Consider the following 25,921-nt stretch of genomic DNA (forward strand, 5'->3'; position numbering starts at 1 on the left):
TATGTAATCAATGGAAGTGTTTCCTTCATTAATTCTCCTTCTTCCACCATCCTGCCCTAAACCACCTCCATCTCTCCACTGGGATTTTTCCTTCATTATCTAAAGTCTATCTTGTAGCCTGATTACTCCCTAGCTTCTGCATATTAGATAAAACATATAACCCTTCACTTTATTTTTTTGTGTGTGGTACTGCGGGTGGAAATCAGGGGCATTGTACTTCCAGGCTACACCCCCAGCCCTATTTTGTAGTCTTTATATTTTTTTGAAACAGGCTCTCACTGAGTTGTGAAGGGCCTCACTAACTAGCTGAGGCTGTCCACGAACTGCGATCCTTGATCCTCCAGTCTCTATCTCCCGAATGCAGGGATTACAAGTGTACACCAACGCCGGGCGTGGTGGTGCATGCTTGTGATTCCAGCGCTTGGGAGGTTGAGACAGGAGGATCACACAGGTTCGAAGACAGCCTCAGCTACTTAGTGAGGCTCTCAGCAACTTAGTGAGACCCTGTTTCCAAATAAAATAGAAAATAGGACGGGCGTGGTGGCGCACGCTTATAATCCCAGCATTCGGGAGGCTGAGACCGGAGGATCGCGGTTTTCGGACAGCCTCAGCTACTTAGTGAGGCCCTCTGCAACTTAGTGAGACCCTGTTTCAAATAAAGAATAAAAAATAGGGCAGGGGGTGTAGCTTGGAGGTTGAATGCCCCTGGGTTCCATCCCCAGACCCACAAAAAAAAAAAAAAATAGAAAATAGAAAATAGGTCTGGGAGTGTAGCCCGGGGGTAGAAAGCCCCTGAGTTCCATCCCAGCACCACACACACACACACACACACACACACACACACACACACAAATGTATGCCACCACGTCCAGCAACCCTTCACTTTCTATGACTGATCAATCTCACATAACATAATGTTCTTCAAGTCTATCTATTTTTCTGCAAATGACATAATTTTGTTCCTCTTTATTGCTGAGTAAAAATCCACTGTGTATCTATCCAATAATTTTCTAATTCATTCAGGTATTGATAGACACCTAGGTTAGTTCCATGATTTGGCTATTGTGAATTGTGCTGCTATGGATATGCATAGGTATGCATATATTATGATAATATTCTGATTTTAAGCTCTTTGGAAAGATATCTAGGGATGGTGTATCTGGATCACATGGTGGATCCATTCCCAGTTTTCTGAGGAATCTCCACATTGATCTGCATAGTGGCAGGCAGTACTTAAACAGTTTTCAAGGCAGCATAAGGAGAAAAAGGTAGCACCATCTCTTTTATTGAGATCCCCAAAAGCTACCCATCTGTTTTCTGCTGTTTTGTTGTCTAGAGCTATGTCTCATGCCTGCCTGCAGGAATGGCTGGAAAAGGGAGGATTCAGTTTTTCTCAGCTTTGCTAGCTGGGTGTAATAACTGAAAAGGAGGCATGAATGACTGTGGAGTCATGTAATGAACAATATCTGGGAAAATTCACCATCCATTTATTTTAAAATATTTATTAAGCATCTAGATACTCTACATATTAGGTACTATTCAGGACCAAACAAAACAGACAAAAATCTTTGCATTCATAGAGTTTACATTTTAGTCAGGAGAGACATAAAATAAAGTCTATGTTAAACTAGATTCTGACAAGGTCTATAAAGAAAAATCAAGTAGGGAAGGTGATTACAAAGACTGTGGAATAGTGGTAGATCTCTAGTAAAGGGAATCTCTGGAGAATGAAAGGTCCCCAGCATAAAAACATGGATAGCTTGATCAAGGCAAAGAGACTGAGTCAGAGTGATCAAGACTAGCACAATATGAAGTCAGAGAAGAAACTAGGACATTTTCTACAAATAAATATGATCTTGTCAGGCGTGGTGGCACATGCTTGTAATCCCAGCATTCGGGAGGCTGAGACCGGAGGATTGAGGTTAGCGGACAGCCTTAGCTACTTAGTGAGGCCCTATGCAACTTAGTGAGACCCTGCTTCAAAATATAGAATAAGAAATAGGGCAGGGGATGTAGCTCGGAGGCCGAATGCCCCTGGGTTCCATCCCCAGACCTGCAAAATAATAATAATAATAATAATAATAATAATAATTATGATCTCTTTGGCTGCTCAGTGGAGAAGAGGCTGAAGGGAGGCCAGGACAGAGATGATGGTGAGTGAGAGTGGAGGTGGTATGAAATGGCTGGGTTCTCAATACACTTTGTAGATAAAGCTGATAGATAATGTGTGAGGGTGAAAAAAAAATAGAGACGAAGGTGACACCCTCAGCTTGGGTCCAAGCAGCTGAAAGAGTTTCAACTAATTGAGTTGGTGAAGATTTATAGGGAAGAAGGGTGGGCATGGAATCTGACAGGGGTTGCTTTGTTTTTTTGGAGGGGGGTACATTTTGTTTGGATACTTGCCGGGATTTGCCACAGAGCTCAGGGAATTTGCCTTGCATTTGAGATAAGGTGAGAAGCTAAACTATAGATTTCTAACTTTTCAGATAAAGCTGCTGTAGAAAGAAGTAAGAACAAAGAAATCTCCCTTTGGCAGAATAAAAGTCCATGGAGCCCCCAAAGCTGCTGAGCATTGGATTTCTGCTGTGCTCCCTGACGTGCCTCCTGCCAGACACAGTAGATTCCTCTCCTTCAGTGTTATCTGCCTTTGAAATGGGAGAAAAAGCAAGCTGGAGACCAAACCCCAGGGCTGTGTTTGCTATTAGGATGACTCCTCCAGTCTTCGTAGAACAGAAGATTTATGTCCCAGGTCAGGAAAAAACGATTTTGTGTTTTGAAGTGATCACAAGAGAGCTAACTCTACTGTTTGTATTCAGTTTAGTTTACCAAGCATTAGCTTACCTATTGTGTACCAAGTCCTTTGCTCACAGAGGAGTGGACAAGTTTATAGATCTTAATCTTCCATGGAATTTGACCAATGCTTCCAAAGGACAAGGGGAAATGTAAAAATGTTTGGGGGCAGGAGTGAGGCAAGACTTGACAAAGGAGGTAAAATTGAAAATAAACAGGATGGTATGCAGATCCATGGCCTAGGGGTTCCCAAAGCCATACTTCCAAAGCTCACACACATGTTGCTCTGATTCTCTTTGGATCTCTGGTTCTGAAAAGAGTTGTGCTGGCGACTGGAAAACTCTGTATGAGTGACAGACAGTTTTGTTTCCCCCTACCTCTTTCCTTGGAGTTAAATGACAATGCTCTCTCCTTCTGTCACCATTTTCTGAAAGAATCACTCAACAGCTCCAGCCTTACTTTGATCAGCAGGCACCCTCGAAGTTCTTCCTCCCAGTGGCCCCGGCTCCTTGCTCCTCTGCTCCTGGGAATGACTCCCCTCAACCTCCTGCAGAACTCTCGGATGTACTTTAGGTGACAACACTTTAGTGACTTTCTCAAGGTACCCCAGCAACTCAGAACAATCCTTTGGACATTTGAGGTAGAGATTATTGTTTCTGCTTGACCTATAAAGAGGCAAAAATGATATCCTTCTGAGGATATCTTTCTCAAGTAATTTATACTTTTTGAACATCTTCAAGGCACACAGTAAAGTATACACACCATATGTTCTAAGCAACTTTAAGAATGTATTTGGGACAACTGTTTGAACCTGAACTCAGGTTTGAATGCCAACTTCATCGTTGACCTGACCCCTCTTTCCTCAGTGAATGTCTCTGTTTTTTGCAGGAAACCAAAGACAAAGTTGGCTAGTCAACTTTGAGAACTACCTGTGGGATCTCCTTAAGAGCTCCTTACCTCCAGCAGCCATTTTTGCTTTTCTTGTCAGCACAGCACTGATGGGGACCCTTTGCTGCCTCACGTAAGTCATTTAGAGATGGAGAGAAAGGGAACATGTGGGATAGGAGGACAGAAGCACTCAGGTTCCCCACTAGCTGCACATTTATAATTAGGTGTGTGTGTGTGTGCGCACGCGCGCACACGCGCGCATTTGCGTGTGTGCACGCTACTGGAAATTGATCCCAGGGGCATTCAACCTCCAATCTATAACTTCAACCCTATTTTATTTTTTTATTTTGAAACAGGGTCTCCCTAGGTTGCTACAGACCTTTCTATGTTGCTGAGGCTGGCTTTGAACCTGTAATCCTTCTGTCTCAGCCTTCCAAGTATTGTGATTACAGGCATATGCCACCACATCTAGCCCCAGCAACATAGGGAGGCCCTCAGTAACCTAGTGAGGCCCTGTTTCAAAATAAAAAATAAAATAGGGCTAGAGGTGTAGCTAGGAGGTAGAATGCCCCTGGTTTCAATCTCCAGTGCCACACACACACACACACACACACACACACACACAACAAATTCTCAAGATTCCAGAGGAACCACTACTGTGTGCCTTTTGTTCTTCCTCTTTCCAAATAAGATTGCTTATGGTGCTTGTCCTCTTCTTCCTGCTGCATCATCATTATGGGGTGTGAAGATCTGAGACAGATAATCTGTTATTAGTTCACAGGTCACTTAACCAAACAGAGCCACTCCTAGACTTGAGAGTAACGAACACCACCCAGAGACTTTGGACTTTGAACTGGACACAAGGATGAACTGGGAGCCTAATCTTGGGGAAAGGGTGTGCCATGGGTCAGATGTCCTAGAAATAGACAAGGAGATAGGAAACTGGTGTGCAAGGTATGAGCCTTGCAAGCCCCACCAAGCCTTGGTTGACCCCATTAGAGTTGCTCACATTAGTCTGAAATGACTGCACCTCTATCAGCTGTGATGAGTTACTGGATTTGGGATTCAACTCTAAGTTGAATCTGCAGTCAAGGCAAATATGAAGAAGTAAATAGCTGGAGACTGTCAGCCATCTGTGCTCCCAGTAGTTTGGGAAGCAAGTTCTTTCTCAGGGATGGAAGGATCTGAGTGGCAGTGCTGTGCATATGAAAGTGAAACACACATTGGGTTATCAGAAAGAAAAGCTGTGATCAAGACTGGTTGTACGCGGGGTGTGGTGTTGTATGCGGGGTGTGGTGGCGCACGCTGGTAATCCCCACACTTGGGAGGCTGAGACAGGAGGATCGCACAGGTTCGAAGCCAGCCTCAGCTACTTAGTGAGGCACTCAACAACTTAGTGAGACCCTGTTTCCAAATAAAATATAAAAATTAGGTCTGGGAGTATAGCCCAGAGGTAGAATGCCCCTGGGATCCATCCTCAGTACAAAAAAACAAAAAACAAAAAACAAAAAAAAACCCTACTATTAGAAAAGTCACATAGTCAGGCCTCCAATGGGCATGCCCCACCCTTCGGATCTCCCATGGGTCACCCAGGCCCCATGCCGCCCCACGGCATGTGCGGCCCGCCGCCACTCATGCGGCCTCATGGCTACATCTGCCCGCCACGGCCCCCACCCTAAGGCTACCAGCAGAGGCCGCTCAGCCCAGACCCACGCCCGGGCCGCCAGTTCCTCCTCGAGGCCTACTTCGGGGCCCTCTCCCTCAGTAAATTCTCATTCTTCTTCCGGTTACATCTTCCCAGTATCTTTTTGACTCCTCGGACCAGAGTTGCTGGAGCTCCTTGGGGTTAGGGCACCGATCCCCCCTCAACCTCCGCCCCCTTTAGCTTTTTTCCACCGGAGATTTTTCCCTTTTTTTATATTGGTCCTAAGTGTTTTGCAGATGCACAGAGAAAATAAAACTGTACTCCTTGTTTATTCTTCGTGGGTTTTCCTTGCAGTGACTTTCCTCGAGAGATGCTCGGGTATTGTGAGGAATGGTAAGATAGGAGGGTGTCTGCGTTTTAAAGGCTTATTCTTTTATCGCTGTTGCAGTAGCTGGACGCTGCTGTGCACCAGAGCAATTATTTTCTTATATAGAGCTTATCTTTTGGATTTTAACGTGGACATTATATTAAAGAGAGAAGTGCCTAGCGATGCATTAGCAGAAATAGGAAACAATGCCCAAAACACCATTCACGAGCACACTGTTGGAAATAAAAGATTGGAAACAACAACAAGAAAAGAAAAGTCACATAGTAAATAGGAATGTGTACTTAGTTCAGCGTTTATCAGTTTGTCTTACTTTCTCAGCATTATTATAGGTGAACCAGTTGACTGAAGAACTAGAAGATTCAATAGGGTATTTGGCTTGCTGAATTCCAAGAAAATGAAAAATGTATCATTTGCTTAAAATGAGGTTGAAATTAAAAATGCTTTATATTTTGAATTATCTTTGCTTTCATTTCTCTTTTCCTCCTAAAGATACAATTAATCCGGGCGTGGTGGCACACGCTTGTAATCCCAGCGCTTGGGAGGCTGAGACAGGAGGCTCCGGTGGGTTCGAAGCCAGCCTCAGCTACTTAGTGAGACCCTGTTTCCAAATAAATTAGAAAAATAGGGCTGGGAGTGTAGCCCAGAGGTAGAAAGCCCCTGGGTTCCACCCCCCAGTACCACACACACAAAAAGATACAATTAAAATATTTGAGCCGGGCGTGGTGGCGCACGCTTGTAAACTTGTAATCCCCGAGCTTTGGAGGCGGAGACAGGAGGATCGCGCAGGTTCGAAGCCAGCCGTGCGCGCTGGCTTAGGAGACCCTGTTTCCAAAATGAAAATGTAAAAATAGGTCTGGGAGTGTAGTCCGGAGGTAGAAGGGCTTCCAGGAACCCCAGTACAACCAATATATATATATATATATATATATATATATATATATATATATATATATATATATTTGATAGCCAGGCGTGGTCATGCACACTTGAAATCCCAGCATTTGGGAGGCGGAGACAGGAGGATTGTGCAGGTTTGCAGCCAGCCTTAGCTACTTAGAGAGGCCTTTGAAACTCAGCGAGACCCTGTTTCAAAATAAAAAATAAAAAATAGGGCTGGGGGTGTACCTTGAAGGTAGAATGCCCCTGGGTCTCCCCCACCCCCACACATATATTTGAATAAACTAGGCATGGTGGCACATGCTAGTAATCCCAATACTTTGGAGGCTGAGACAAGAAAATCACAGGTTCAAGGCCAGCCTTAGCTACTTAGTAAGGCCCTCTGCAACTTAATGAGACCCTATTTCAAAAATAAAGAATAAGCCGGGCGTGGTGGCATACACTTCACTTGTAATCCCTGCAGTTCGGAGGCAGAGACAGGAGGATTGCGCAGGTTTGAAGCCAGCCTCGCTGGCATAAGAGACCCTGATACCAAATAAAATATAAAATAGGTCTGGGAGTGTAGCCCAGAGGTAGAAGGGTTTCCAGGAATCTCAGTACCACAAAAAAAAAAAAAAAGGAATAGAGTTGGGGTTGTAGCTCAGAAGCAGAATGCTCCTGGGTTCAAGCCTCAGTACTACACACACACACACACACACACACACACACACACAAAAAAAAAAAAATATTTGAGTAGCTTTCTGTTTTATTTTAAAAGTAATACTTATTGCAAGTAGTCGGGCGTGGTGGCGCAACCTTGTAATCCCAGCATTCAGGAGGCTGAGACCAGAGGATCGCAGTTCCCTGACAGCCTCAGCTACTTAGTGAGGCCCTCTGCAACTCAGTGAGACACGGTTTCAAAATAAAGAACAAGCTGGGTGTGGTGGCACACGTTTGTAATCCCGGAGCTTGGGAGGCGGAGACAGGAGGATCGCACAGGTTCGAAGCCAGCACTGGCTTCCCCAGTACCACCAAAAAATAAAGAAAAAAAGAAAGAATAAAGAATTAAAAAAAGAGCAGGGGGTGTAGCTCGGAGGTCGAATGTCTCTGGGTTCCATCCCCAGACCCGCAAAAATAAATAAATAACATAAAAAGTAATACATATTGCAAGAAATTTCATAAAGAAGAAAAAGTACTCATAATCTTGCACCGAGAAATAAATGCTATGAATAAGTCAGTGTATCTCCTTTTGAGCTTTTTATCTCTGTATAAACTACCAGTTTCCCCAAAGTCTGTTCTATAAAACCATAATTCTGTTTCCTTGTTTTGTTGTTGTTGTATTGGGGGATTGAACTCAGAGGCATTCTCCTTCGGGCTATACCTCCAGCCCAATTTTCTTTTTTATTTGGAAACAGGGTCTCACTAGGTTGATGAGAGTTTCTACTTGCTGAGGCTGTCCTCGAACCTATGATCCACCTGTCTCAGACTCCCAAGTATTGGGATTATTGGCATGAGACACCGCACTAGCTCCATAACTCTGTTTTAATAAGTGTTATGAAATGAAGTAGAAATCCCCCCTGGATTCAGTCCCCAGGAACACACACACACACACACACACACACACACACACACACACACACGTCATTTGCAGCAAAATGGATGCAACTAGTGAATAGATGCTAAGTGAGATCAGCCAGTCTCAGAAAGTCAAGGGCTGCATGTTTTCTCTCATATGTTGGAAGCTAGAGGGAAAATAGAAACCAAAAGGGACTTCCGATAAAAGAGAGACCAGTGGAAGAGTGGAAGAGTGGAAGAGGATTGGGGGAGGGAGGGAGGGAGGGAGAGGAGCGAAAAAGGAAGACTGAGAAGGGAAACAGTTCAAACCAGGCTGTGACCATATCTCAAAGCATCACTACCAATCTCACTAACAAGTAGGAGGAAGGGAGGAGCAGGGTGGGATACCATGTGCAAGTGTGCTTGTACCACTCAGAACCTCACTAGGAAGTATTATAAGGCACCAATAACAATATAAGCAAAGAGTGGGCATGCTGTTCAAATTCACTGTTTTCTTACTGATTTTCTGTCTTAGTGATGTAGCCACTGGTAAGAGTAGAGCACTGCAGGTGCCTGCTAGTATTGTATTATTGTCTACTAATATTTTTGTGTCTGTGTGTGAGCATGCAGGAACTGGTATTGGATACATATATATTTACATTGTTAAATCCTTTTGATTAATGACCCTTTGTCATCATATAATGACCTTGTCTTTTGTAACAGCTTTTGACTGGAAGTCTATTTTATTAGGTATAAGTATAGCCACACTTACTCTCTTTCTCTCTTTTTTTCTTGATACTGAGGATGGAACCCAAGGGCATTTTAGCTCCAAGCTTCACCCCAAGACTTAAAAAGTTATTTTTGTTTTGAAATGGGGTCTCACTAAGTTGCTAAATCTCCCTAAATTGCTGAGGCTGCCTCCAACGTGTTATTCTCTGGTCTCAGCCTCCCAAGTACTGAAATAAAGGTTATGGGCCACCATGCTTGGCCATTTTATTTATTTATTTATTTATTTATTTATTTATTTATTTATTTATTTATTGCAGTACTGGGGATGGAACCCAGAGGCATTCTACCTCTGAGTGACACTCCCAGCCCCAATTTTTTATTCTTTATTTTTGAAACAGGGTCTCCCTGAGTTGCAAGGGGCCTCACTAAGTAGCTGAGGTTGTCCACAAACCTCAATCCTCCAGTTTTCGCCTCCAGAATGCGGGGATTACAAGTGTGGGCCACCACGCCTGGCCCATTCTTTTTAAGTGAAGGATAGTAGAGTTTTTACTATAAAAATGATGTTAGCTCAATATATACCAATCATCACATTGTATACCATATCTTATTTTTTCTAATATACTTCAATAAAATTGGAGAAAAAACCCTGTTTTAAAAAGGCTAAAAAGCTGGGTGTGGTGACACACCCTTGTAATCCCAACACTTGGGAGGCTGAGACAGGAGGATTGCTCAAATTCGAAGCCAGCCTCAGTTACTTAGTGAGGCTCACAGCAATTTAGTGAGACCCTGTTTCCAAATAAAATATTAAAAATAAGTCTGGGAGTATAGCCTGGGGGTAGAAAGCCCCTGGGTTTCACTAAATAAATAAATAAATAAATAAATAAATAAATAGGCTAAAGAAAGCCTGGCGTGGTGACTCACAACTGTAATCTCAGTATTTGGGAGACTGAGACAGGAAGATTGTAGGTTTGCAGCCAGCCTCAACAATTCAGTGAGGCCCTCTGCAACTTAGTGTGACTCTGTTTCAAAATAATAATAATGAAAAAGGGTTGGAGGCATAGCTCAGAAGCAGAATGCCCCTGGATTCAATCCCCAGTACCACACACACCAAAAAAAGCCTAAGCAGTAGTCAGGCTGGGAGCTAAGTAGACCTGACAAAAACAACTACAGACAACACCAGAAGATCAAGGGACTCTCCTGTGGATACCAGTGGATGGCAGTTTACACTCACGAGCTGAGGTGATTGAGGCCAATTTCTCCCACAGCACAGAAGAAATGTGTTTTTTGTGATAGTTTTAGTTTGGAAACAGCAATTTGACGAATATCCTTACATACAGCTATACAATATTTATTTTCTTGTTCAAATTGTTCCTTAATATAAATTGCTAAATGTGGAAATGTGGAATTGTTGGGCTAGAGACTATGACCATATTAAGGGTTTTCTGCTGCTTTTATTAGTACATTATAGTCTCACATCATAATGTAAATCATGTTGACAGTGGCATACATGCATAAGCTCTTGTTGTTCCCCTCTCCAGTCCCCCGCCTCCCAACACAGAGTACCCAGATTGACATTGGCTTATATTCACATGTATACGTATCGTCTTTGGTAGTATTTCTATTAAAGTTTTAAAACATTATTCCACATAATGGTTGTACCAGTTTTCAGTTTAGGTCCACAATCCACCTTCCTATGTCCTTAACATTTTGTTATTTTCTTTTTTTTTCTTTATGGACTCTGAAAGAGATCTCTCTTTTCTACATATATATATATTTTACATATATATAATTATATATATTTACATATATATAATTTATAATATATAATATATAATAATATGTATAATATATATAATTTACACATATATATATATAATTTTTGTGTGTGTGGTACTGGGGATGGAACCCAGGGGCATTCTACCTCCGAACTATACTCCCAGTCCTATTTTTTAGTCTTTTTATTTTTTGAAGCAGGATCTCACTGAGTTGCTAAGGGCCTCGCTAAGTAACTGAGGCTGTCCACGAACCTTGACCCTCTGGTCTCTGCCTCCTGAATGCTGGGATTACAAGCATGCACCACCACGCCCGGCCTTTTTTTTTTTTTTTTTTTTCCTTTTGGTACTGGGAATTGAACTCAAGGGCATTCTACCTCGGAGCTACACTCCCCAGCCCTATTTTTATTCTTTATTTTGAAACAGGGTCTTGCTGAGTTGCAAAGGGCCTCACTAAGTGTAGCTGAGACTAGCCACGAAATTTGATCCTTCTGTTTCAGCCTCCCAGATGCTGGGATTACAAGCCTGTGCCACCATGCTGGGCTAATTGTGCTTGCTTTTTAAAAATATTCTTGAACTATTCCTCTGCTTGCTGCCTCAGGATCTTTTCACTTCTTTTTGGCATATAACACATACAAAAAAAGAGTATAGATTATAAGTATACAGCCCAAAGAATGACTACAACAAGAACAAATTCATCTCTCTCTTCCCTCTCTGCAACATCAGTCCCTCCTGACTCCTAAAGTACCCCCTATGCTGTCTTCTAACACCATAGCCTTGCCTATTTTTAAACTTATAAAAACTAAACCATGCGTTTGCATTACTCTATGATTTCCTTCTTTGACTTACTTTGTGCTTTGAGAGTTTGCCCGTTTTTCACTCATGCTATATAATGTCCTATTATATGAAAAGAACTCTACTCTTTAGACTGCCAGCTGTAGAATAACATTTATATTGCTTCTGGAGTTTTACAGATTCTAAACAAAGCTTCTAAGAATAATCTTGTGCATGTCATATAGTAGGCATGTACTAGTTTCTCTAAGAAATACCCTGTGACTGAATAGCTGGTCAGAGAGTGTCAGCTTCTCAAAGCTCCAATTTATACTCCCATCAACAGTATATGCATATTCCCATCATCTTATATCCTTGATAACACGGAGTATTATCAGCCTTTTGATTTTTGGCTAATCCAGTGGGTGAGAAATATAATACTATTGTTAATTTGCATTTCCTTGACAATTTATGAGATTGAAGACCTTTTCATGTGTTTATAGATCATTTGTCTTTCTTTAGTATGAGATTCTTGTTAATGGATTTTGTCTATTTTTCTAATTAGTTGTTTTGCTTATTCCTTGTTGATCAGTAAAATATCTTTTTTTTTATGGTACTGGGGTTCCTGGAAGCCCTTCTACCTCCGGGCTACACTTCTAGACCTATTTTATACTTTTTTATTTGGAAACAGGGTCTCTTAAGCCAGCGTGGCTAGCTTCCAACCAGCGTGATCCTCCTGTCTCTGTCTCCCAAGCGCAGGGATTACAAGCATGTGCCACCACGCCCGGCAGTAAAATATCTTTATATAGTCTCTATCCTAATATTTGGTAGGCTATATATGTAGAAAAATGGCTTATTCTAGTTTGAGAATTTGTATTTTGACTTTGATATGATGTATTTTGATGAGTGGGAATACTTTTTTTTTTGTGGTACACAGGTTGGAACCCAGAGACAGAGGCATTCTACCTCCAAGCTACACCCCCAGCCCTGTTTTTTTATTCTTTTTTTTTTTGCGGGTCTGGGATGGAACCCAGGGGCATTCGACCTCCGAGCTACACCCACTGATATATTTTTTATTCTTTATTTTGAAACCGGGTCTCACTGAGTTGCGGAGGGCCTCACTAAGTAGCTGAGGCTGTTGGCGAACCACAATCCTCCGGTCTCAGCCTCCCAAAGGCTGGGATTACGAGAATGCACCACCATGCCCAGCTTCTTTATTTTTTTGAAACTGGGTCTCACTGAGTTGCAAAGGGCCTCACAAAGTAGCTGAAGCTGGCTGTGAACCATGATCCTCCTGTCTCTGCCTTCCAAATGCTGAGATAACAAGCCTGCACCACCACCCGCGCCTGAAATTATATTTTGTCTTCTGAAAGCTTTATAGTTTTGCCTTTCACATTTATTTATTTATTTATACATATATTTTTGGTGCTGGAGATTGAATCCAGAGGCATTCTACCTCTGAGCTAACCTCAGGCCTATTTTATATCTTATTTGGAAACAGGGTCTTGCTAAGTTAATGAGTCTCACTACTGGCGGAGGCTGCAATCCTCCTGTTTCAGCCTGTCTTTCACATTTAAATCATTATGCTATGTAGAACTGATTTTTGGTATGGTATGAGGTAGAGTCCAATTCCATTTTTTCATATGGCCAAAAGCTATACTTTTCTATTTATGAACTTTGAACTGAACTTCTGCACCTAAAGGCAGTTCTAAGAATTGAGAAGAGCAAATAGTTGTCATAAATTCCAAGAAGCAATAAATTCTAAGGAGCTAAACCAGATTCTGAACAATGACCAACCACCTTGAACTGGAGCCAGCGGAGCAGAAAAAACAGCGGAATGTTGAAAAAAGATGAGCTGTGTGAGCACCTATCCTCCGAGTCAGCTGCCTGGCCCTCCGGGGGTATTTTTCCACTTTTGAGCTTTGCCTCAGTAAACACTTGGACTAAATTTTGCTCCAGGCGTGCCTTTCTCCCAGTTCTTTTTTTTTTTTTTTTTTTGGTGGTACTGGGGTTCCTGGAAACCCTTCTACTTCTGGGCTACACTCACAGACCTATTTTGTATACTTTTTAATTTGGAAACAGGCTGGCTTTGAACCTGCGCGATCCTCCTGTCTCCGCCTCCCAAGCGTGGGGATTACAAGCATGCACCTGGCCTCTCCCCAGTTCTTTCAAGTATAGTAGTTTGAATGAAGCACTTACTTTGACTCTAAGCCTGTTTCCCTTTTGATGTGAATTGGTTTCTTCTTGACTTGTTATTATCGACAGATATTACTGTCTGTGTAAAATATTTACATTGTCCTGTAGATTCAGTGCAATTCTGATAGAAATATCAGCAGGTATGTTTGTTTTTGAAACTTACCAATCTAATTTAAAAATATGTGTGGGGTTGTAGGGAGCAATGATAAAGGCACATCAGATGGCCTGTAATAAAGCTTTGGTCATTAAGAGAGTATGGTAATAGACACAGAAAGTAGATCAATGGAACAAACACATTGCCCAGTTATACTTAATGACAGTCTGTCCTTCCACTACTGCAAATCGCCTCGGTCATACTACCAAGTGTCTGAATATGTATTCACTTGTTTCCAAGCCTCTCATGTTCTGACATTTTTAGGAGAACTGACATCTTAAAAAAATTGCCTTCCAAGTCATAAACTTGATTGATCTCTTCATTCCTAGCTCTTTAATAGATTCCAATAAAGTTTTATAATTCTTTCCATATAGTTTATTTAATCTTAGATGTTCGATAGCTTTAAAGGGCATAATCAAATGTTATCTTTTAAAATATATTTTCTGTATGCTGTTGGTGAATAGAAATGCAATTTATTTTTATATATAGACTGTAGCCAGAAACTTTGTTTATTAATTTTATGATTTATATGCATATTTAAAATATTTTACATAGATAATAATATGCCTGTATATAATGACAATTTTTCTTCCTTCCCAATCTTTATAGTTTTATACATCTATTTTCACCTTAATATGCCTGATAGGATAATATGGAAAAAAGTGACCATAGCGGCAGCTTTGTCTTGTTCAAAATATTAAAGGAAATACATTCAGCTTTTTGGCACCAAATATATGTGTTATAGATTACCAACTTAAAAAAATTAAGTTAAGGATGATTGCTTCTATAATTTGTTAGAACTTTTTTAAATCATGAGATACTGAATTATGTTGAACAATTTTCACCTGCTGAATAATATGAATTTTCCCATTAACATGATAAATTGAACAACTTTTCTAATTTTAAGATAATATTGAATTTTATTTATTTATTTATTTATTTATTTGTTTGTTTGTTTACTTGGTACTGGGAATGGAGCCCAGGGGATTCTACCACTGAGTTATATCTCCAACCCTTTTTATTGTTTATTTTGAAACAGGATCTTGCTAAGTTACAGAGAGTCCTGCTAAGTCACTGAGGCTGGCCTCTAACCTATGATTCTTCTGTCTCAGCCTCCCAAGTATTAGGACTACAGGCATGTACCACTGCACCTGGCTAAGATAATCTTGAATTTTGATACTTAAACTTTTGGTTCCAATTTGGTTATCTGTGGTTCTACTAGATTTCACTCATTGGACCTTGTTTCCTTATTTATTTACTCATTAATTTTTTTTAAAATATGAGTGGCACATTCACTTAGCAAATACATGTGGGAATGAAGGACTGGTATTATTGAAGACTCCTCCAGAAAAGACTTGTGTTTTGCCCTGCTCTATCAATCAAGAAACCACTTGAATTTTATTTATCCAATTAAGGTTTCACAGGTCACTCATGTAGTATATCCAGTACAAAGAACTTGTACTATACTTATACAGTCGCGGGGCAGGAGGGTTTTTTTTTCTCCCTCTTTGTATTGTACTCAGAAAACAGATTGATTGTTGCCAGGGATTGGGGTTGGAAAGCGACTGCTAATGGGTACACGGTTTCCTTTGGAGAGAATTGCTAGCACACAAGATAGATACATGTTGAATTTTAAGAGAGGATGGAAAACTGTTTTCCTAACTAGTAGTACAGATTTAGATTTCCAGCAGCAATGTTTAAGAAATTGTATGGATTCACATTCTCTCCAACACTTGATATTGTTGGATTTTTACGTTTTGGGCAAATGAAAGGAAGTACAGTGGTACTTCTTTATGGCCTTAATTTTCATTCCCTTGATCACTATGAGGTTGAACATCTCTTATGTGTATTGGCCATATCTGTTTCTTCTGCCTTTTGCCTGTTTCTCTACTGCATCATTTGTTTTCATTTATATGTTCATAACAGGAATTCTGTCCCTTATGTGCACTGTAAACTTTCTCTCCTAATGCACATGTGGTCTTTTGTGCTATGTGTATTGTCTTTTGATGAATAAAAAAGCTTAACGTTAATAAAGGCAAACTCCTCACTAGCCTATTTTATAGTTAATGGCTGGTTTGCGTTAAGAAATCTTCATCCCAAAGTCCTGAAGTTCTTTGCCTATGTTTTCTGCCAAGAGTTTTAAAGGTGTTGTTTTTGACATTGACATGCTTAATACACCTAGAATCGAGTATACTTATTTTGTACATCACATGAAATAAGCGTTTTCCAGTTTCAGTTAATGAAAAATCCCTCTAATGGAAGGGATGGGGGAGGAGCGGGACTGGGAGCCCGGTAAGCCCAGTAAGTATTTGTTTTGTTGAGTAAGATAAGTAAAACCGGTTTGCTCCTGGGGGCAATCAAGTCTTTCTTCACTGAATAGTATATAGTGATGTAAATGACAGGGAACCTGCAACACGGGAGCCTCAAGGCATTTTGCAATATCCGAACTTCGAAGGGTGCTTCGCCTCGCTGGCCCGCATGAATTTATGGTAGAGCCTGGAATTGGCCAAGCTCCACTAAGCCGGCCCATTCCAATTTCCCGTTTTCCTGAATGTTTGAACCCCTCCTGGGGTCGCCTAGGCCGGGAGCTGGGGACCTGAGGTTTTGGGGCTCAGGTGGAAAGGGATGGCCGTTGCAGCAGCCTTCCTTGCTAATCAAGCAGTGGGAGGCTGAGGGTCACTGCTAATTCTTGGCCTTCCTAGATCCCCACCATGCTGGCTTGGGCCGCGGAGGACGTAGCAAGAGCCTTGCCTCCTTTCCTTGCTTAAAGGGAGGATTCTCCAGGCCCTGGGTTCCGCGGAGGCCAAGGAGTGGGCGGGCTGAGGGCGGGGCGAGGGCGGGCCCGGGGCGGGGCGTGGGTGGAGCTCCTCCTCCGCTCTCCAGGCTCACAGCCTGCGGGGTAGTGAAGGGCGCAGCCGCGCCGCGTCCCTGCAGCCTCCGCCGCCTCCGCCGCCCCACAGGCCCCGGGTCCCCCACTACCGGCGCTCCCTGGTTCCGCAGCCCGCTGTCCAGGCTCCTGCGAGATGACGCTCAAGTCGAGCGAGGGCGAGGGTGGGGGCAGCATGCGCACGGCGCTCTCCGACCTCTACCTGGAGCACTTGCTGCAGAAGCGCAGCCGGCCGGAGGTGAGCGGGGGGCCGTGGGTCTCCAGGGTTCAGGACTGGGGCTCGGCCCCAGGCCTGGCTACAGCCCCCGGGATTTTCCCCATCCACAGCCCTGTCCCCAGGGGTCTGTCCTTAGAGGGCCTGATCTTGGGGGACCTGGTCCCTGGGTGGAGGCCTCAGCCGCCAGCAGGGTGGGAACCAAACAAACATTTGGCCAGGTTCCTCGCTGGGCTCAGGGTGGGGTGGATTCTTGCCCAGAGCAGCCCTTCTAGGTGGAAATCGAGAGGCCTTAGCAGGGACCGAGTGCTTATTAAGGTCAAGGAAAACTTCCTCGTGGACAGAAGTCAGAGTGACAGAAAGACTTTAAGGAACACATCCAAGTGTAGGTCTGCCTGGTTGTTGTTGGAGTGCTTGTGTTAGGGTCAACAGACATGTTTATGAGAGCCAACTTCAAGCCCTAAAGTGCTCACTCACGGTCCCTCAGCATTTAGGCAAGTCTCCTTGTATTGGGGTATAAATGCTGTGGCCTGTGTGTGTTCGTGTTTAGAATAAGGAACCCAGGGATTCGGGAGGTGTTTCTAGCCTGGAGAGTTCAGTGATAATAGCCCCAGCAAATAGCTGTTAACAGCTGTCCTTAAAGAGGTCTGGAGGGAAGGAGGTGGTTGTCTGATATGTAGTATATCTCTTCCAATTTCAGTGGCTTACAACATTTAGCCAACTGCCCACCCTGATGAGAGGAGAGCCCCGCTGTCTTTCCTCTGAGGGACTTAGGGAAGTTCTGGGGACACAGCAAAGCCAGCATTGTTGCTGGGGAGTTATAGCTACTAAGCAATACCCATTAAGCTAGACAGTATTCAAAGATAACAGGTACCATGGAGAAAAATAAAGCAGAGAATGCCTTACGTGGAGTTTTGAAGCACAAACCTATTTTATTTGCTCACATATATTTTTCATATGAAGGAAAAAGAAAAAGTGAAGACTCAGAAAATTTCATGTTATGAAAGTTGTATTCTGGTTCCCTAAATCAAGGGCTTTATTTCCTCTTCTCCACCTCAACGTCACTTCCTCTCCCCCCAGCCAGTTTTGGAAATGCATGGTTATTTAGTCTTGCTCTTCTATGCTCTACACTTAGAGTTTTTTTTTTTTTTTTTTAGCAACCCTGAAAGATTAGAGCAATTCACTGCTTAGGGGAAAATATTCACTGCATCAGTGAAGTCAACCAGTTATATTGGCAATGTCTCAAGACATTTTTGGCTTTCATAACTGGGGGGAAGGGTATTACTTTTCACAGCAAACAATTATCAGACCCAAAATGTCAATAGTGCTGAGTGAAATATCTGCTCCCCCCTTCTAATTCAGTGTCTTATCTAGGGAGAACCAATGAGGTCGAAAAGAACAGAATTTACATGATAAAACTCTAATCTACTTAGGCCCTAGTAAGCACAACAAAACTGCAAAGTACACTAAGTCTTATTTATTTATTTATTTTTATTTTTTATTTTTGGTGGTACTGGGGGTGGAACCCAGAGGCTTTCTACCTCCAGGCTATACTCCCAGACCTATTTTATATTTATTTGGAAACAGGCCTCACTAAGTAGCTGAGACTAGCTTCAAACCTGTGAACCTATGCGATCCTCCTGTCTCAGCCTCTCAAGCGCTGGGATTACAAGTATGCGCTACCACACCTGGCTTAAGTCTTTCTGATTTTATTTTTATTTATTATTTATTTATTTTATTTTTATTTTATTTATTTTATTTTTTTGGTGGTGCTGGAGTGGAACCCAGGGGCTTTTCTACCTCCAGGCTATACTCCCAGGCCTATTTTTTATATTTTATTTGGAAACTATGTCACTAAGTTGGTGAGAGCCTCACTAAATAGCTGAGGCTGGCTTCGAACCTATGTGATCCTCCTGTCTCAGCCTCCCAAGCGCGAGGATTACAAGCATGTGCCACTACGCACGGCTAAGTCTTTCTAATTTTAAAAGCAAACTTTTAAAGATTCTGGAGTTGAAGGACGGGGGGAAAAGGAAGACTTAAGACCATGCTGCCTACTGGGAAAATTACATGTGATTTTCTGATACCTATTTTGTTAAAAAAGAAAATCCTAGAGACGCCTGGCGTGGTGGTGCATGCTTGTAATCCCGCACTTGGGAGGCGGAGACAGGAGGATCGCGCAGGTTTGAAGCCAGCCTCGCTGATTTAAGAGACCCTATTTCCAAATAAAAGTGTAAAATAGGTCTGGGAGTGTAGCCCGGAGGTAGAAGAAATCCAGGAACCCCAGTACCACCAAATAAACAGACAAACAAACAAACCTAGAATGGAAATATCCCCTCCTCAAATGAAACAACCACATCCAGGCAAAAGTTCTTGCTCAGAAACATAATAAATAACCAGGAGCAGACTCACTGACTATGCACCCTGCGGCTTCAGGCAGAACTCAGCTTCCTGCCTGGGCCCAAAGTGGTGCCTTTGCACAGGGCCCTGCGCCTGGAGTCTATTTGCCCTTTACATCCTGGATACTGTAGAAGGCAGGCTTCAGAGGCACTGGGCACCCACCCCTCACTGCTTCACAGCATTCTACACCTCCTTCGGAGGAAACATCTGTAGCTGGGTTCAAAGGACAGAGACAGTTGCTCAAAGGAAGTTGGAATCAAAAGAGATGAAAAACAGACTTGGTGGGGGTGGGTGGCATTAGGGTGAATGAAGCAGGGGCAGCTGAAGTTGCCTTCTCATCCAAATAATTGGCCTAAGAGCAAGTGACAGTGAACCAGTGGACATAGGAAAGAAATTTGTTCAGACTACTGGTAGGCTCTTTGCCAACTGCTTCCACATGGAGACTTTGAAGGCCCAGTCCAAGAAGGCAAGTGGCCAGCAAAGACCTGGTCAGTAAACCCCTGGGCCCAAATCCACAAATACCCACTCTCTGCATGGGCATTATCCTATTCTATGCTGGGGGAAACAAGAGGAAATATAGGAAAACCAAGAGTGCTGCAAGATGTATTTTCCATGTAAACCAAGAGAACTCTTAGAAAGAGATTAGCACTGTCTTTCCGGGTGTGTTGGTGTATGCTTGTAATCTCAGCATTTGGGAGGCTGAAAATGGAGGATCGCTGTTTGCAGACAGCCTCAGCTACTTAGTGAGGCCCTTTGCAACTCAGTGAGACCCTGTTTCAAAATAAAGAATAAAAAGAATAGGTCTGGGGATATAGCTTAGAGGTAGAATGCTCCTGGGTTCCACTCCCAGTGCCACAAAAAAGAAAAAAAGAGAGATTAGCACTGACTAACCACAAATGATAAGGACTGGAGAGAGAAGAAGGCCGAAGAGCCTGGATTATCTGGCAGGTACTATCTTAAAATCATACATTAACTAGGTTCTTTGTTTCTCAGGCACTAAATCCATCTAAGAACACATATATCAATCCAAAGGCCAGTGTCTAAAGATCTTTTTTCCAATCTACCATCTACCCAGTGTACTTTGTACTCATGCAAAGGTTTCTTCCACTGCAGACAAAAAGGGAGCCCAAGTTAACGCCATTCCTTGAAGAAAGATACAGGACTGTATATCCAGATACCTGGATCTGAGTCCTCACACTGCCAGTAAACCAGTGCAATAATGTCACTTATTAAATTCTTATCTCCACTTTGTGATCAGTATTTGGAAGCACAAAATAGATTAAAAACCTGTCTCAGCTTAAAGGACTGGTAAGTTTCAGACTCCAGGAGTTAATACTACAAGCACAGACTTCAGAGTTTGTAAGGGTTCAAGGAGAGGCAGGCATGGTGATGCACACCTATATTTTCAGTACTTGGGAGGCTGAGATGGGAGGGTAGCAAGTTTGAGGGCAGCCTCAACAACTTAGTGAGGCCTGCTACAATTTAGTGGGACCCAGTTTCAAAATAAAGAAGGCTTTGGGTATATCTTGGAGGTTGAACCCCATCTCTCCCCCCCTTTCTATTCCCAGTACGAGAGAGAGAGAGAGAACATAATACAGGGACAAATGAATCATTATAACTGCTTCATTAGTGATACATTACAGTATATGATGATAGCATCCATATTTCCATAATTTAAGGCTACCTGTATAATTATAGCTGCCAAGACACATCAGTGGTAGTTGCTAACTGATAGAATTAATTTCTGAATTTGGTATTTAGTTTTCTCAGAAATATAATTACTAGTGATAAAGTCAAGATTCTCTGTTCTGTTCCATTGATCTGTATGTCTGTACCATATAGTCTTTGCTGAAACTATATTAAATCTTAGAACTGGGTGGACCAATTCTTCCTACATTCTTCGTTTTCAAAATGATTTTAGCTATTCACAGGCCTGTGCCTTTCCATCATATGCATGATTTTGAAAAGGTCAACACATGAAGAGGTATTTTTCATGTAACTTGCACAGACCAAGTGAGTGAAACCACTTATGTGTCAGAAGACTAACACCCCCAACACGGGATTATTGCAACACACACTGGCCTAGGCAGCAGTAGGGAACTGTGTCATGAGAGCTGTGTCACCCGGACAGTTGCTTTTAACTAAACAAAACTAGGACACATAGTCAAAACCAATTTGAGGCTGGGAGTGGTGGCGCACGCTTGTAATCCCTGCGCTTGGGAGGCTGAGACAGGAGTATCGCACGGGTTCGAAGCCAGCCTCAGCTACTTAGTGAGGCTCTCAGCAACTTAGTGAGACCCTGTTTCCAAATAAAATATAAAATAGGTCTGGGAGTATAGCCCGGAGGTAGAAAGTCTCTGGGTTCCACCCCCAGTACCACCAAAAAAAAAAAAAAAAAAAATTTGAGAGCCATCAACTTGAAACTTCTGTTTTCTGTTTTGTTGGTTACCCTTAGAACTTTATGCATTTATTCCTTGATTTGTTGTTCAACAAGTGCAGATACTACCAGTCATACCTCCTCACTTTGTAAGGAGACAAGATTAGTGGCCCCTTCCTTCTTCCTGCCTTGAAAGTGGAGTTGATGGCCAGAGTAGCAGCTTTTCCATATATGTTTTCAACCCCACACCTCATTTCTTTCTGAGATTGCTGACCTTGAACTTGTGGTCAGAAGGGTGAAGCCGTGGCACCTATTCCAGAGCTTTCCTAGTGAACATTCCTTTTTGAACACAGGGATGCTCTACCACTGAGCTCTATCCCCAATCTTTTTTTTTTTTTCTTCTTGAGATAGTGTTTTGTCAAGTTGACCTGGTTGGCCTGGAACTTGCAGTCCTCTTGTTGGAGTTTCCCAAGTTTTTGGGACTACAGGTAGGCACCACTGTGCCTGTCCTGCAGACATCCCTTCTTGTACTAGAACTTAGGAGAGGTATGGCTAAATGGGCTATCACCCATTTTTAGCCACACTGATCCTTCTATAAGCCAAGCTCAGGCCTCTTCCTCTTCCTCCAGCTGGCCCTGTTGGGTTAGATTTAATACTGGCAAGAACTGTGGAATATAGCCAACACAAGCTGCAATAGAGGCTAAGAAAATAAGAATTTAGTTGGATATCTTAACATCCCAGATAAGATCAGGGAAGTATAAGTGAGAAGTGGGATATTGGATCAGCAATCAATTATATATAAACCATTTACTACTGTTTTTCATTTTTTAGAATCGACCTATAGACAAATCCTGAAAAAACAGATTGTAAATGCTAGCACCAGGACGATATTAAGATATGCATATACACAATAGAGGTTGAGAAGTGTCAAGAGGAGAAAAGAAATAAAGGAGAGGGGCTGCTAAATCTCATAACATAGGGGTGATATTGACAAAATATAACATTTTAGTTTGAATTTACTGCATCCTTTTTAAGGGGTTGGTACAAATTCTGGTAAGATGGTGAGGATGAAGTAGTGTTACTTATTGGGTGACCTTAGATGAAGGAAGTACTGAGAAAGAGAAACTGCCTTGTTTAGGAACTAGAACCTCAAAAAACTCACATGACACCAAATCATATGACATTGCTGTTGTAACAAAATTGATTACGTGGGTGACAGGGTACACCCCTTACAGCTTTGCCTGTTGAGAAGTGCTTCCTGCCCACTGTCCTTGAGGATCATCCATCTCTGGGTATGGCTAGAAGGCAGTTATCACCCTTGTTTTTTTTTTTTTTTTTTTTTTTGGTGGTGGTGGTACTGGGGTTCCTGGAAGCCCTTCTACCTCCAGGATACACTTCTAGATCTATATAATTTTTTATTTGGAAACAGGGTCTCTTAAGCCAGCGCGGCTGGCTTTGAACCTGCGTGATCCTCCTGTCTCCGCCTCCCAAGCGCGGGGATTACAAACATGTGCCACCATGCCCGGTGAGTTATCACCCATTTTTAGCCACACTGATCCTTCTATAAGCCAAGCTCAGGCCTCTTCCTCTTCCTCCAGCTGGCCGTGTTGGGTTAGATTTAATATTTCACTAGAGGTTTCCACTTGGCCTTCCCCAAGCCTGTGTAGGCACTCATGGGAAAGGAGTGGCATCTTTTTGTGGAGACCACACTGTGATTTCCCAGTGTATACATCCATGTGCAGGGCTGGCCATTTTACTTTCTTAATGCCATTTGCTTCAATATTTTGTTTGAAAATTTCAAACTTACTGAAAAGTTGAAATAATTTTATCATCCATATAGCCATACCTCTCCTAAGTTCTTTTTTAATTTATATTTTTATTGGTGCATTATATTCATACATCATATTGGGGTAAAAAACTTGTGTGTACATACATATATATACACATCACTGATTTAACCCCTACCCAATTCCCACCCCATTCCCTCCCCATCCCTCCTTCCCTTGCTTGGCTTAGTGGTTGACTTCCATATGTTTAAGAATATTGTGTGATGCCGGGTGTGGTGGTGCACCCCTGTAATCCCAATACTTGGGAGACTGAGACCGGAGGATTGCACAGGTTCGAAGCCAGCCTCAGCTACTTAGTGAGGCTCTCAGCAACTTAGTGAGACCCTGTTTCCAAATAAAATATAAAAAAGGTCTGGGAGTATAGCCTGGAGGTAGAAAGCCTCTGGGTTCCACCCCCAGTACCACCAAAAAAAAAAAAAAAGAACATTGTGTGTTTTAGGGATTTTCCTTCTTTGCCCCTCCTTTCTCCTCCTTTAGGTTGTCTTGTTTGCTCCTCACTCTCCTAAGTTCTGATTAACATTATGTGTCCCAAACCATCCATCTATCTACCTTTTTTGGGGGGCATATCAAAATAAGTTGTAGGTAGCAGAGAACTCCACCTCTAAGATCTTCATGCATGCATATCATTAGCTAAAATTCAATTTTTATTTATGCTTTCTAAATATGGAGGTAGCATTTACATTCAGTGAAATCAAGAAATATTAAGCGTACCATTGAATGCATTTTGGCAAATGCTTCATCTGTGTCATAGAATACCATTACCATATGTGTCATAGAATACATTACCAGCATCCCAGAAAGTTCTCTCACTCCTCTCTCCAGCCATTCCCTTCTCCATCCCATCAGAGGCGACCACTGAATATTTCACAGGAGTTTTGCTTGTTCTAAAATTTCATGTCAATTGTATTATATATATGGTCTCTTTTCACAAAGCTTTTTTTGTGTACTGGGAATTGAACCCCAGCACTTTTTATTTTTTTGTTTTGAAACAGAGTCTCCCTAGGTTGCTAAGGTTGTCTTTAATCTGTGATCCTCCCATTCCAGCCTCCCAAGTACTAGGAGTACATGCATGCACCACCATACCTGGATCATAAGGCTCCTTACACTCAATGTTTCTGAGATATATCCATGTTGTTGCTTGTATTGATAATTTGGACCTTTTCATTGCCAAGTTGTATTCTTTTGTATGGATGGACCACAACTGGTTTATGCATTCTTCTGTGAATATACACCTGGGTTGTTTTTACTTTTTGACTATTATAAGAATAAACCTGCTGTGGACATTGAGTACATTGTGTGGACAAATGTTCACTTTTCCCTTGGGCGAATCCCTAGGGGTGGGATTGCTGGACAACAGAGTAAGTATGTATTTAACTTGATATAAGACATTGTCAAAAAAATAAAGAGCCAGGCGTGATGGCGCACACTTGTAATCCCAGCATCTGGGAGGCTGAGACGGAGGATTGCGGTTCGCGGACAGCCTCAGCTACTTAGTGAGGCCTTCCGCAACTCAGTGAGACCCGGTTTCAAAATAAAGAATAAAAAATAGGGCAGGGGGTGTAGCTCGGAGGTCGAATGCCTCTGGGTTCCATCCCCAGACCCGCTAAATAAATAAATAGTCAAATCAAGGTGGGTGCAGTGGTATATGCCTGTAATCCTAGTACTTGGGAAACTGAGACAGGAGAATCACAGGTTCAAGGCTACCCTCAGCAACTTAGCAAAACACTTGAAAACTTAGACCCTGTTTCAAAATGGAAACCACAAAGGGATGGGAGTATAGCTCAGTGGTAGAATGCACCTGGCTTCAATCCTCAGCACCACAGTGGCATGCCCACATGCACACACACAGAGAAATTAATAAATTGTTTTACACAGAATTTGTACTGCTTAGCATTTCCACCAGCAGTGATGAGCGTTTCAATGCCTGGTATCACCTGTCTTTTACATCTTAGCCATCCTAGTGGGTATGTAGTGGTACCCTATTGTGGTTTCCATTTATATTCCCCTGATTAAGGTGATGTGGAGAACCATTTCATATCTCATATGTCTTATTTGGTGAGAAATTGGATTACATCTTTTTTTCTATCTTTTCATTGCATTATTACCTTGTTAATGGGTTGTAGGAATTCTTTTTATGTTCTGGGTATAGGTCCTTTGTCAGATGTTAGTCTTGTAATTTCATAATTTCAGACTATACCATGTCTTTCCAGTTTATGTATCTTTCTTTTTTTTTTTTTTTTTTTTTTTTGCAGATCTGGGGATGGAACGCAGGGGCATTTGACCTCCGAGCTACACCCCCTTCCCTGTTTTTTATTCTTTTTGAAACAGGGTCTTATTAAATTGCTGAGAGCCTCACTAAGTAGCTGAGGCTGGCTTCAAACCTGTGCGATCCTCCTGTCTCAGCCTCCCAAGCGCTGAGTTTACAAGTAGTGTGCA

General features: G+C 42.3%; 1 protein-coding gene across 3 annotated transcripts in view; it reads left to right on the forward strand.

The window, feature by feature from the left end:
• Positions 1–16,786: 16,786 nt before the first annotated feature.
• The window catches only part of MPP1 (MAGUK p55 scaffold protein 1), a gene marked incomplete at both ends in the record, with an annotated part of 31,561 nt that continues 22,426 nt past the window's right edge, over positions 16,787–25,921 (forward strand). For all 3 annotated transcript variants that reach the window (XM_080718658.1, XM_080718660.1, XM_080718659.1), the window contains one exon: positions 16,787–16,888. In XM_080718658.1, the coding sequence (XP_080574784.1) occupies positions 16,787–16,888 (102 nt within the window). The remainder of the gene's footprint in view (positions 16,889–25,921) is intronic.

Source organism: Muscardinus avellanarius, assembly GCF_963383645.1.
Source record: "Muscardinus avellanarius genome assembly, chromosome: X".
NCBI classification, from domain to species: domain Eukaryota; kingdom Metazoa; phylum Chordata; class Mammalia; order Rodentia; family Gliridae; genus Muscardinus; species Muscardinus avellanarius.